Consider the following 12,349-nt stretch of genomic DNA (forward strand, 5'->3'; position numbering starts at 1 on the left):
ATAGACACCGATGCAACTTGATTATAGGGAATGTTGAGGGTTTCTGAAACTCGGTTTATGATTTGGTTTTTTATATCTTGGCAATCAGAATCTAGCTGACTTATATGTATGCACGCACTGGATTGACCACAAGAAAACGTATTTGTATGTGTGTATTAGACCGACCTCAAGATGACCCATGTGTATGTGCGTATTGGGCCAACCTCATAACGACCTATGTGTATGTATGCAGTGGGCCAACCTCAATACGACCTATGTGTATGTGCGTATTGGACTAGACTTAGAGCAGACCAAGGTGCGAGTACGTATTGGGTTTGGACTAGAGCCGACTTCATTGTAAGGACGTGTTATGCCCGACTTGAAGTCAACCTACTTACTCCACTACATTGTGTCTGACCTGGACCCGACCTATCCGGAATGCCTAATTCAATTAAAACGTAGTCCCTTTCTTCTGAGGATAACGCCACATCCCAACAAAGGTAGGTCGGGTAACCCCACACACATCAACTACCTCCCGCGATCTTAGGAGGACTGAAACAAGGATGAGCTAGAGACCTTTATAAAGCTAAGCAGCTGCTCGCTTCCAAAGACGAGAAAAAAGACCGAGAAAAGCAGGTTTATAACAAAACAAATGTATTTTCTGTGTAAAAACATATGGCGAAGAGGACAAGTTGTGACTACTATACACCTCAGACTCTCTTATACAAAAAGAGTTTCACAACTCCATGTCAATAAGTCCGGTATGCATCAATAAATCTGAAAAATCATTTTGAATTGATCAGTCTAATATGTCCATATCAACTACGAAAGGAGAGTGACTGGAAAATGATAGTGTTGGGGTGACAAATATGAGAAAGGGAAAAATGGGAGAGAACAATAAATTTTAATACATGAAGATAAAAGTGGGATTTTAAAATCAGGTGAGATAAATAAGAAATGCCCTAATCCGCACCTGTATTTTTTCTTTAGCAATCTAATTAATATAACATCAAACAAATCTCAATGAAAGAAGATAAACTTATTTTGAAAGACTCAAAATCATTCAAATCCTGAACAATGTAAAAACTACAAATAGCATTTAAACACACCTGTCACGTAAACCAAATGAGCATTACAAGCACATATTTCATGATTTTACTGATCATGTGTCCTTCCTAGAACATGTGGATGCAATTTTTTTCTTTTACAACACAAAATTTAATATATTACTTTCTCAACAATATCGCACATGAGGAATTACTTTTGAAATTCTAAAAGTTTCACTTTTACCAAATAATAATTTGTTTTATTAAGTACTTCACAAACATGATCATTGATGAAAGTCTTAATAGTTACCATGTAAGTTATACCTATTATAAGTCAACAGAAATAATGTTTCAACCAACATGCAACTTGATTAATAAATAGCATAATGTCAAACAAGTACTGTAATAGGTTAGGATGAAAAAAAAAGTCACTTTATTAGATTATCGACATTTTCCAAGGCTGTGTATTTTATTAATTCACCTAAAAACTACTATAAATATACTTCACATCACATGTTATAATCATGTGTCATAATAATAGACAAAAAGTTTCATAACTTGAACCATTTCAATGAAGAAAAAACAATTAATATATAATGTGTTACCAATTTAATATAACTTTTGATTTATTTCTTGTCTCATTCATTTTTATTTCACTTTCACTTATATTAGATAACTTTCACTTATATTAGATATAAATTTAAATACTAACGAAAAGTATTTCAGTTTTTCTTCTGTAATTTATATCTCAATTTCAATTACTATCGTAAAATATAAAATATAGGCTTAAATACCTTTTTTGTCCTCATCTTCGTAGTGTTTGTTGCGGATGATCCTCATTTTGACAGAATGTTTAAAATGGTCCTCATTTTTACCGAATGTTTAAAATGGTCCTCATTTTCGCAATTCATGTTTTATTTGGTCCTTTTCTATAACGCCGTTTAAATCATTAACGGAGCATTGTACAGGTGGCACGGTTTGTATTAGGATGTGTTACGTGTACTGTACAGGTGTGGTAATTAGATATTTGGGGATAAATAAGTGAGCTATGATTTTGGTAAGGAATATTTGGGCAGTTGGTGAGTTTTGACAATCTTGTTCCTCCATTCTCAATTGGTGTTGTTGCAATCTTCTTCTTCCTACAATCCCATTATATAGGTATGTTACGGTCCCAATCTTCGTGCACGGTTGGTGGTTCAACGAGAAATTGATTAACCCCGAGTTGTAGTTGCGGAGAGATGGCAACTTTGAGGATGGCAAGAACTTCAAAGAATATTGGTAGAAAATTTTGGGTACAATATGTTTTTATTTTTGTGTTAATAATAATTTGGTTTTAATTTTTGCTTTATTGATTTACAAAGTGGTGGTTCCAATAATGTGGGTTGCAACTTTTTCAAATGGTGGTGTTGATGAAAAGGATATCATTATCATGACACAAATGGGGCAAATTAATGATGAAAAGGAGTCAGTGAAGGTTGCTGAGAAGAAGCTGCAATTAGTAATAGGGTTCACTTGTGTTGTTATTGTATTATTCGTACTGTTATTGTGTGTAATCTTTTAAAGTCCAATCTATTTTGTACTATTGTTAAATGAAGAAATGAATTAGTTTGATTATGTTGATATTAGTCCCAACATGTTCAAAATGACATCTTAATCTGAGCATTGAAGTAAGTGATATTGATCTAAGCTTGGGAAAAATTAAATTGATCTAAGTCTGGAAGAAGTTAAATTCATAACGTTAATTCATCTCATCAAAATGCACTACATCAATGTTTGGCAAAAGTAAAATTGAACGATGTTTAAGGAAAGTCAAAATGCAGTACATCAATAATGAATTCTACATCAAAAATTCCAACAAATCATTAAGACGTTTGTAGCTGCTATCATGGTCTCCTCCTAATCTGTAATTTCATCCTAAACTGCTGAGATGGTTCTTCTGGTGTTGGTAGTGGTGCTGCTTGACTCTCCACTTCATTCCTTGGTTGAGTTGTTTGAGTTTCAACAGTTGGTGCATTCTCAACAGTTTCAGCAGTTGGTGCATTCTCAGCAGTTTGGGCATCTGGTGCAGTCTCAGCAGGTAATTTAGAAACCATGCAGAACATCACAACAATCGAAAGACAAATAAACTCCAAAATAGAATTACGAAAACCCTAACCCACAAGCAAACACAACCCAGAAAACCCTAAACCCACTTACCTCGTTGATGATGATTAATTGGAAAATTGAAATGAAGAGTGCAACTGCAATCCAATGATGAAATGGCAAGTATTAGCTGCTTCCTCTGCAAATCCGAGCTTAAGAAAGATAAAGATGAAGAAATTTCCCTAATTGCAAAATTTATCCTAAATTAAAAAATTAACGTTAATTAGCCACCTGTAAAGTACACATAACACACCATAATACAAACTGTGTCACCTATAATACTCCGTTAATGATTTAAACGGCCTTACAGGAAATGACCAAATAAAACAATAAAACATGAATTGCGAAAATGATGACCATTTTAAACATTCTATCAAAATGAGAATCATCCACAACAAACACTACGAAAATGAGGACCAAAAAGGTATTAAAGCCTAAAATATATTTATTATTAATAATAGTAATTGATAACAATAAATTATATTATGAATGTGAAGTTATAAAAAACATTTTTATAAGAATAAATCAAACTTTAATATCATGAACATTTAATATTTATTATTTTTCAAACAATTGTAGTATACTAACTTTATAGATAAATCATTAATAATGAAAATGTTTTTTACTAAAATTTATTTTTAATTTATATTAAATTTTAAACTTTATTAAATAATATGAATACAGTTTTAATTAATTATACCAATAGTGGTTAACTTTTTTTTAAAAATATTGAAAAATAAACCATTTTCCTTTTTTTAAGTAAAGTTACGACGTATGAAAATTCAAATATTATTTTTTTTAATCAAAAGTGGACATTTATTTAATTTTTATTACATTAAAATATATAATTTCATTATTTTTAAGAATAATTAATATAAAATAATATTAAAATATTATGTGACAAGTTTTTTTAATGATGTTAAAATAAATGTTAAAATACACATTTGATTCTTGTTTTCGTTAGTTATGTCAATTTAGTCCAAATACTTTCTTTTTTCTATCAGATCCATTTTTGGTTAATTTTGTTTAATTTTTGTTAACGTCATTTAAATAATTAGTGGTAATGAATAAAGACGGTCACGTGTCACTTTGTAGTTTTTTTGTTTTTCTTTAACATTTTTAATTTTTAATCTTTGTATTGTTGAAAAAATGTTCACATGTCAATCCAGTCGCGTGTCACTTGACAGAGTAAATGTTTTATATTTAATTTGATCCATATATCTATTATTTTTTGTTCAATCTAGTCTTCATTGTCTTCTAACATGGAACAAATTTATCCCTTTCCAAATTGACACAAAATTTAATTTTTATATAAATATTATAATAATATTTTTATTAAAATTCATATTTTTGTTAAATACTTTTTGTTTATGATTACAACTGATTTAAAATTAGTATGAAAATTGTTAAGGATGAATACTGATACCATTGATATAAAATTTAAGAAGTTAACATTTACATAATGAAATCAAGCAATGGTGTTACTTCTCATTTTTTAACCTTTCAAAATTTTCATTATAACCCTAGACATCAAATATTTAATAATAGTGTGAATTTAAATACAAACATCATTATAACATTTATATAAAAATAGATTTTGTTTTAATGTCACGTGTCAGATTAAATATTTTATATTCAATTTGATTCTTATATCTATTATGTTTGTTCATTATAGTTCCCACTGTCTTCTAAGATGGAACAATTTGATTCCCTTTCAGATTGAGACAAAATTTAATTTCTTTATAAATGTTATAAATATAATAATGTTTTTATTAAAATTTATATTTTTGTTAAATATTTTTGGTTTATGATTACAATTAATTTAAAATTAGTTTGTAAATGTTAAGGATGAAGACTAATATCATTGATATAAAATTTAAGAGGTTAAAAATTACATAATCAAATCAATTAATGGTGTTACTTCCTTTTTTTACAAACACCGTAAACCATTTATATAAAAAATAATTTTTGTTTTTATTTGGAAAGAATTTTTTTTCATTTTTTTAAATGACTAAATTGAAAAAAGAAATTAAGGAATATAAAAACAAATTGAATATAAAACATTCCCTTTGACATATGACACGTATTTGGTTGACACATGAACATTTTTTAAGGATTAATAAAAAATGAAGTGACATGTAACCGTCATTATCCACTAAAATTAATTATTAAAGTTAATTATTTTAAAACGTTAACAAAAAAAAGACCACATTGAACAAAATCAACAAATTTGAGATATGATTTACAAAGTAATATGACTAAACTGACATAATTGAACAAAAATAAGAGCCAAATGTGTATTTTAAACTAAAATAAAAAACAATTTAATTATTTAATTTATTAAATAAACAAATAAATATTGTATTTATTAATAGATAAAGTTACCTAATTTGAAAATATTATCAAATCAGTTAAAATTAATTACATAATAATTATTAAAATAAATACATTTATAATTACAATAATTATACTTTATTATTTTTGTAACATTTACAATTCTTTGTAATTAGTTTAATATAATACTTAATGGAATTAATTATATATACCAAGATGATAAAAGAAACGTACATAAGAATCAATTAAAAACCACATTCTCATTAATTATTTTTTCCATTACATTAATAGAGAACGTAATTTTAGTAATTAAATATACAAGGGATCATAAATATTTATTAAGGTTATTATTTTTATTACTTTATAATTTATAATGTTACTGTTACATCAGATTTCAACTTGATTAAGTAACATTATTATTTTTTCCTTACATAAAAAATATAGTAAATATAAACGACTCAAATTTAAATACAAATCGTTAAATAAAAATTAACCTAAACATTATAAAAAAAAAATAGAAGCTAGTTTATAAATAAAAAAAATCTAACTGAAATATTATTTTATCTCATCATCCATTGTAAGGTATCTCTATCACCTTGAATGATTATGATGACCCTCCATCTATGCACAAATACAATCAAATAACAATTGAAGTCAGAGAGAAAATAACTTTTTAAACAAAATTAAGTTGTGAATTATTCAAACTTGTGGATGGAATAAGGTACATTGATATTTTGAATAAACAAAATCATGAATCACTCTCAGGGATGTACAAGATTATGTTAAATCACTTATGTGACAAAAATGAACAAATAATAATAATAATAATATTAGTATTATTATCATGTTCAATTTTTTTTTTAATTTATAAAAATAAATACATATAATTTTATAAATTTTATAAATATTTTTTATTGATTTTGCAGATAACTTTTTATATTAAAATATTTATTTTAATTTTAAAAAAATTAAATAAATAAATGAAATAATTAAATTTAATAAAATGATTATCATTTTAATTTAAAAAAATAATAATAACTATTATTAAAAAACATAACTTTCCGCGCTATAACTGAATATTAACAAAGTTTTTTATATTCCTTCCTTTTATAATTAAAAAAATACAAAAGTTTCTGGTCCATTCTTTGTGTACGTGTACTCGCATCTCAGTGAACGCTGAGATAAAAGTCGCCCCACCATTACTCCTGTTCAGCGCAGCACTGAAAAATAAATAAATTAATGAACCCTTATTACATGTAAAAAGAAAAAAAAAGACTTAATATTTTTCTGTATTTTTTTTCATCCTCAATCTTCTACACTGTGTGCTTCCATTCCATCCCATGGCTAAGCCGAAGGCTCCAAGGCGAACCCTAGAGTCATACTCAGTCAAACACATAAGCAAAACTATCAGAGGTAAACTCACTCTCTCTTTCTCACAAAACAATTTTGACAAAAAAATTTTGGATTAAATCGGACTAATTTTGTTTAGTGCTTGCTCCATTTCTTTTCCTAAATCCACACGCGCATGTTGTTGTTGTTGTCTTTCAGCTGGTGATTGCGTGCTCATGCGACCATCAGATCCGGCAAAACCCTCATATGTGGCCAGAATCGAGCGGATCGAGGCGGATGGTCGTGGCGCAAATGTGAAAATTCATGTCCGGTGGTACTATCGGCCGGAGGAGTCAATCGGTGGTCGCCGCCAGTTTCATGGCTCGAAGGAAGTTTTCCTCTCTGATCACTTTGATGTTCAGAGCACCGACACAATCGAAGGCAAGTGTACGGTCCACAGCTTCAAGAGCTACACAAAACTGGATGCTGTTGGGAACGACGATTTCTTCTGTCGGTTTGAGTACAATTCCTCCACCGGTGCCTTCAATCCGGATAGAGTTGCCGTGTGAGTCCATAGCTTATTTTTGAGATGCTGAGATATATTTTCTATTGTAGTCTTTTGCTGCCTAGTTTCAAAATTTGTTTGATTTTTGGTAGAATTGCTCGTTGGAATGAATGAACTTTCTCTCTTTATTTAACTTAAGCTGCCATCAATTCAGAAACTTAATTGAAATGTCTCTTGGTTAATGACAATTCTAGGTTTCCGTTGGTTAGTCTGGTAATGGTTCAGATTACGGGATTATTCTAGAATATATTTACTTGGTTTATTTTATTAGGATTTTATTTGTCCAGTTGGAAATGGTAAGTAGCAACTTTTTGTTAGATTCGAGAAGCTGTGAGATCTTCCTTGGATTCTGCTGACTCTGTGTGATGGAAATTGTTTAAAATTTCATTGCAGGTATTGTAAATGTGAGATGCCTTACAATCCTGATGACCTAATGGTCCAATGTGAGGGCTGCAGTGACTGGTAAGTGGAGTATTTAAAGTGATTTTATCATTAAATTATTGGCCTTCCCTCTGTTATCCTGATCTATGTAAGATGTCTGTTTGGTTTTGCGGACACTGGAATGTTCAGTTCTTTGAATATCTTGCATCATTCTAATGGAACTTTCAGTTCTATTTGTCCTTTGTCTTTTTTTTTTTTTTTCCTTTGCTGGTATCATTTGAAGAGAGTATTTTAAGTCAGCAGTAACTATGGACACATCATTTTGCCTTGTATGTCACTTTTCACTTGGACTATTCTTCACCCTAAACGGCCAGTGTTATGTATATTGGTTTGGTGTGCTGTTTTTTTCAACCTGGCTTGTTTTGCTTTTGATTAGGTTGGTAATTTCTCCCCTACCCTTCTCATTTCTCTCTAAAGGGCACTTATGTATGCGTATACTTATATTCAAAGTTATCAAACTCGCAATTTAACTGGTAAAATTGCTCGAGTTTATTCTCAAATGCATAATCGGTTTCAGGGAACTCAGTAGGATTGGGGTAGATCATGAGTTCTTTTTCCTGATTTATGTCTTCATCCACAATGCCAGTTAAAATTTATACAATTAAGGTTATTCTTGATTAATTTCTCCTTTATGGTTAGTTTACGAAAACTAACTAAGAATCAAACTGTATACACTAAAAAATTGATAAGACATCCAACTAACTATGCTAAACGTCTTCATGAAATGTGTTTATCACATACTCAAATGAATTCTGTCAAACTCATGAGTTCAACCCCAAGTTGGGTGAAATCGTGTGAGCTTAAGTATTAAATGAATTAGTTGTAGTCAATTGTTAGTTGGTGAAATAGAGTGGCCCTTTGGCGCTGGTAAGGCACTAGTGACCGAGCACATGGATGTAAAGGTGCCATTTCCATGATTTGCAGGCTTCTGTATGTGCTGTTAACAGACAAGGCCCTGCAACCTTTGCCATTACAGAGAATGGCATTGCATGTTCACTATCATCATCACCGACTGCCACAATGACCTCCCACTCCTCTACATTCTCTTGTATGTTTGGGGCGGCTCTAGTTAATGGGCAGCTGATGAGCCAGGTCATACTTAGGGTTTCAATGTTTTAGTTTGAATAACAACTTTTTCTTTGTTTTATGTAAAACGTAACAAAACATAATAAACTAAATAATATTAATAATAGCATTGCAAAATAAAGTGGTAATATAATAAAAGTATAGAATATAATAAAAAATATGATATTATTACAAAGTATGAAAAAATATTTAAAGCATAATGTTGTATGCACTTATGCCACATTTTTAGTTGGTGTTGATTGAACTTGTTTACCAGTAATGCAATACTAGATTTAGCTACTTCATTGTGCGATTGAAACATCCAATTATTACGATATTTATAGGCATATATGAAGTAAACTTTTATGGAATTTATTTAGCTGCCCACACATTGCATATATTCATGGATTGTTGCATGCATTTAAGTGTTATGCAACTCTTTTGTGTGTTGGTTATTGACATCAGGGTCGTAGCTTAAGAGAACTAAGTTTCTTTAAGTATAACTATTTGTAATTGTTCTTGGCCATAAAAGTAAGTTCGAGATGGAACCTAAAGCAAACAATACTTTAGTTGGCCATGTTATTCGTCTTTCTTAATTTGGCAAACCTTGCCATCAGCTACTGATAAGGTATTTCATTAGTTTCTTATTTCTTTACTTATTATGGTTATCTACTATAGTATAGACAATTATCAAAGCTAACTTGTTTCAGGAATTTCATATCTTGTCTAAAATATCGTAACAAATTCATCAAAAAAGATCATGCACTTTGAATTCATTATTGTACTTTAGTGCTTCCACACTTCATGTATGCATGCAATGACACTCAAGTAAATGTGCCAAATTCATAGCAGAAATCTGATGTTCCCTATAAATAAACTTGATGATTAAACCATATGAAATAAACTCATAAAAACATAAGTTCTTAATGTGAAAAAAAATTCAAAAGGGGTAATTTCTTCAAATCATTTGAGTCCTTATAAAACATTGTCATTGTGGGGGTAATGATTAATCAAAACTTTTTTTAGTACCACACTCGTTGCTCATTTCTTGATTTGAGATTTATGTGAGTTTGCACAAGTTTTAAGAGTTTACTTAAGTTAATCAGAAAAGAGTTCGATAGCGAGTTAACTTATTTTTTTCTATTTAGGATCGTACACTCAAGAGTTTGATAACCTTGTTCATGGCTATAGCTGCTCACCCATGATATAGTCCTCAAAAGCCCATTTTTACCTGGGAAGCAGCATGTTCAGGTTTTTTAAGTGTAAAATTGCAATTTCTCCCCCATTTTCTAATGTGTTTTTTGCTTTAAAAAAATAGGATTTGAATTCTTCTTCCTTGCCCTTTGCTGCATTGCATTAGAAAGTTTCCTATGTATTGACTTTTTTTTCTTCACATTTCATAAGATTTTTTTTTCCAGTGTTTCTTTCATCTTTTTCCTTTAAACTTCATTCTGCTAATTTTAATCTAATTTGTTATGTTCTTTTTATATGAATAGTGAATGTACGATATCCATGTGCATGGTTATTCCACTGGCAATTCAAACGGTAGGGACGTCCACAAACTAGCTAAGCAATAGCCTTTAGATTTGACGTGATGATCAACTAATTAGTTCATGGAACAACTGAATTAAATTCCTGGAACCCTAGTCTTAAAGGAAGAGAACATAACTTTTATTCATAGCAAATTTGGTATCCTCGTCATTCTCAGTATAGAACTAACTAAAGATCTGCTTTGTGAATGTTGAGATGTTTTACAAGTTTTTATCGGAGGCACAATAAATATGTTAGGTTAACTAGTAAGCCATTTTTAAGAATGGGCTTTAAGATCTAGGGCCATTAGTTAGTTTTATAAAGCATGATGAATAAAGGATTTTTGACCTTCGACACCTCTTTCAATGAGGATTTGTGGATTTGAAAATAATTTGTTTTGCAACACGTGCCATTATCTTTTGGATGTCGGGATGTGTGAATATAGTCTTCAGCACGATAATTGATTTTTCAGGTTCCATCCTGCTTGCATAGACATGACTGTTGAAGAAGCCAAAAGGCTTGACCACTTCTTTTGTGAAAGCTGCTCTGCCGAAGGTCAAAAAAAGTTGCAGAACTCTCATTCCGCTTCTAGACTCTCAGATACAAAGGTATTCCAAATATCTGTTGTTTGATAAGTGAGTTGTTTTCACTTTTCAGAACTTTATACCATTGAATCGACTCACTGAAGCTTTGGAGAAGTTGATATCTTCTATCATTTATTGGTTTGCTAAATTCTATTCCTTGTCAAATGATTATATCCTCAATATCCTGTGATTTCATGGTCAGATGCGTCATCAGTTGGTTCATTTGTATGTAGGAAGTCACCTATTGAGTAAGATAATGAGTGCCATTGCGAATTAATATTTCTTTTGTGAAATAACAAAATTTGTTGTGACTGACATGCATTCGGTATTTCGTATCTTTTTCCAATCCTTTTTTGCTTAACTTAACGTTTCGTTATGGTTAATGTGGTTTTTGGGACTTCATTAATTTAGTATGGCTTGAATGCCTATGGACAGTGCTACCATTTTATTTGTGTATACCTACCATGATATTTCACATAAGAATTATCAGTTTTGACCATCTGAATAGTGTAGATATCTGAATTCTTCTTCTTAGGCATTGCCATGGAATAACATTAATCTGTTATTGTTGAAGTTGGATGGTATTGGTCAGTCAGTATAAGGATTTACGTGTGAGAGTAGTTTCCATATAATATTTCTACTGAAAAAAAGGAAGGATTGATGTATTAATATCTTTGTGTTGCTTGGTATTGTGCAGGTGGACACTAAACGCCGTCGTAGGCAATAGTGTGATAGTATATAAAGCATGATAAAATGAGTTAGATCTGTAATGAATGTACTGGAGATGTCGCTTTTCTAATCCTGGGTAGGAGCCAGACAAAGACAGAGACAAAGTTATGTTGTTGTAAGTTGTAGTCGATCACTTTCACAAAGAGACTAGTTTGGAAACTTATTTGGTTGGAGGACTAATGCAGTTTCCTTTGAAGTGGAGGACATGTTTATGTAATTATATAGTGTAGATTTTGTCTCTTCTCTTCTGGTTCTTGTTCTGAGTCGGACGGACTGCTGTAAAGTATTTTACTTATTTATGAGAGCAGTAGACACTCAATTCTTTCTTTCTACTCATAAACGTAGGCAGAGATCTAGATTTTCAATCCACCGCTGAATTGCATGCCAGGGAATTTCGAAAATACTGTTTTTTTATTCTTTTATCATTGAAAGGATGGAAAATATTTTTAAGTAATATCCGTTTAAATAATTGTAATTGATACTAATAAAAATATTTTTTAATTGATTTTAGTTAAAAATTCTTCACAAATTATATCTGAAAAATAGTATCAAAAAAATTAAAAAAGTCACTAGTCTTGATACTATATTTATATATTTTTTTATAT

At 30.4% G+C, this 12,349-nt stretch overlaps 1 protein-coding gene across 2 annotated transcripts; it reads left to right on the top strand.

The window, feature by feature from the left end:
- Positions 1 to 6,702: 6,702 nt before the first annotated feature.
- On the top strand, positions 6,703 to 12,076 carry LOC114163231 (chromatin remodeling protein SHL). 2 transcript variants are annotated; one of them, XM_028047411.1, is made up of 5 exons: positions 6,703 to 6,914; positions 7,050 to 7,395; positions 7,789 to 7,857; positions 10,904 to 11,039; positions 11,713 to 12,076. In XM_028047411.1, exons 1-5 carry the CDS (start codon positions 6,842 to 6,844, stop codon positions 11,740 to 11,742), a joined length of 654 nt encoding a protein of 217 aa, XP_027903212.1. In that variant the 5' UTR covers positions 6,703 to 6,841; the 3' UTR covers positions 11,743 to 12,076. The 2 variants fall into 2 exon arrangements, with proteins under 2 accessions (XP_027903212.1, XP_027903213.1); XM_028047412.1 differs by lacking the exons at positions 10,904 to 11,039; positions 11,713 to 12,076 and adding an exon at positions 10,050 to 10,239.
- The last annotated feature ends 273 nt before the right edge of the window (positions 12,077 to 12,349 follow it).

Source organism: Vigna unguiculata, chromosome 9 (genome assembly GCF_004118075.2).
Source record: "Vigna unguiculata cultivar IT97K-499-35 chromosome 9, ASM411807v1, whole genome shotgun sequence".
Taxonomy (NCBI): Eukaryota; Viridiplantae; Streptophyta; class Magnoliopsida; order Fabales; family Fabaceae; genus Vigna; species Vigna unguiculata.

Bases quoted from the DNA above. Each gene is read 5' to 3' on its own strand.
- LOC114163231 (XM_028047411.1), top strand. From the start codon at position 6,842: ATGGCTAAGCCGAAGGCTCCAAGGCGAACCCTAGAGTCATACTCAGTC. The intron at 6,915-7,049 runs GTAAACTCACTC...GTTGTCTTTCAG, and splicing joins CATAAGCAAAACTATCAGAG to CTGGTGATTGCGTGCTCATG. The intron at 7,396-7,788 runs GTGAGTCCATAG...ATTTCATTGCAG, and splicing joins AATCCGGATAGAGTTGCCGT to GTATTGTAAATGTGAGATGC.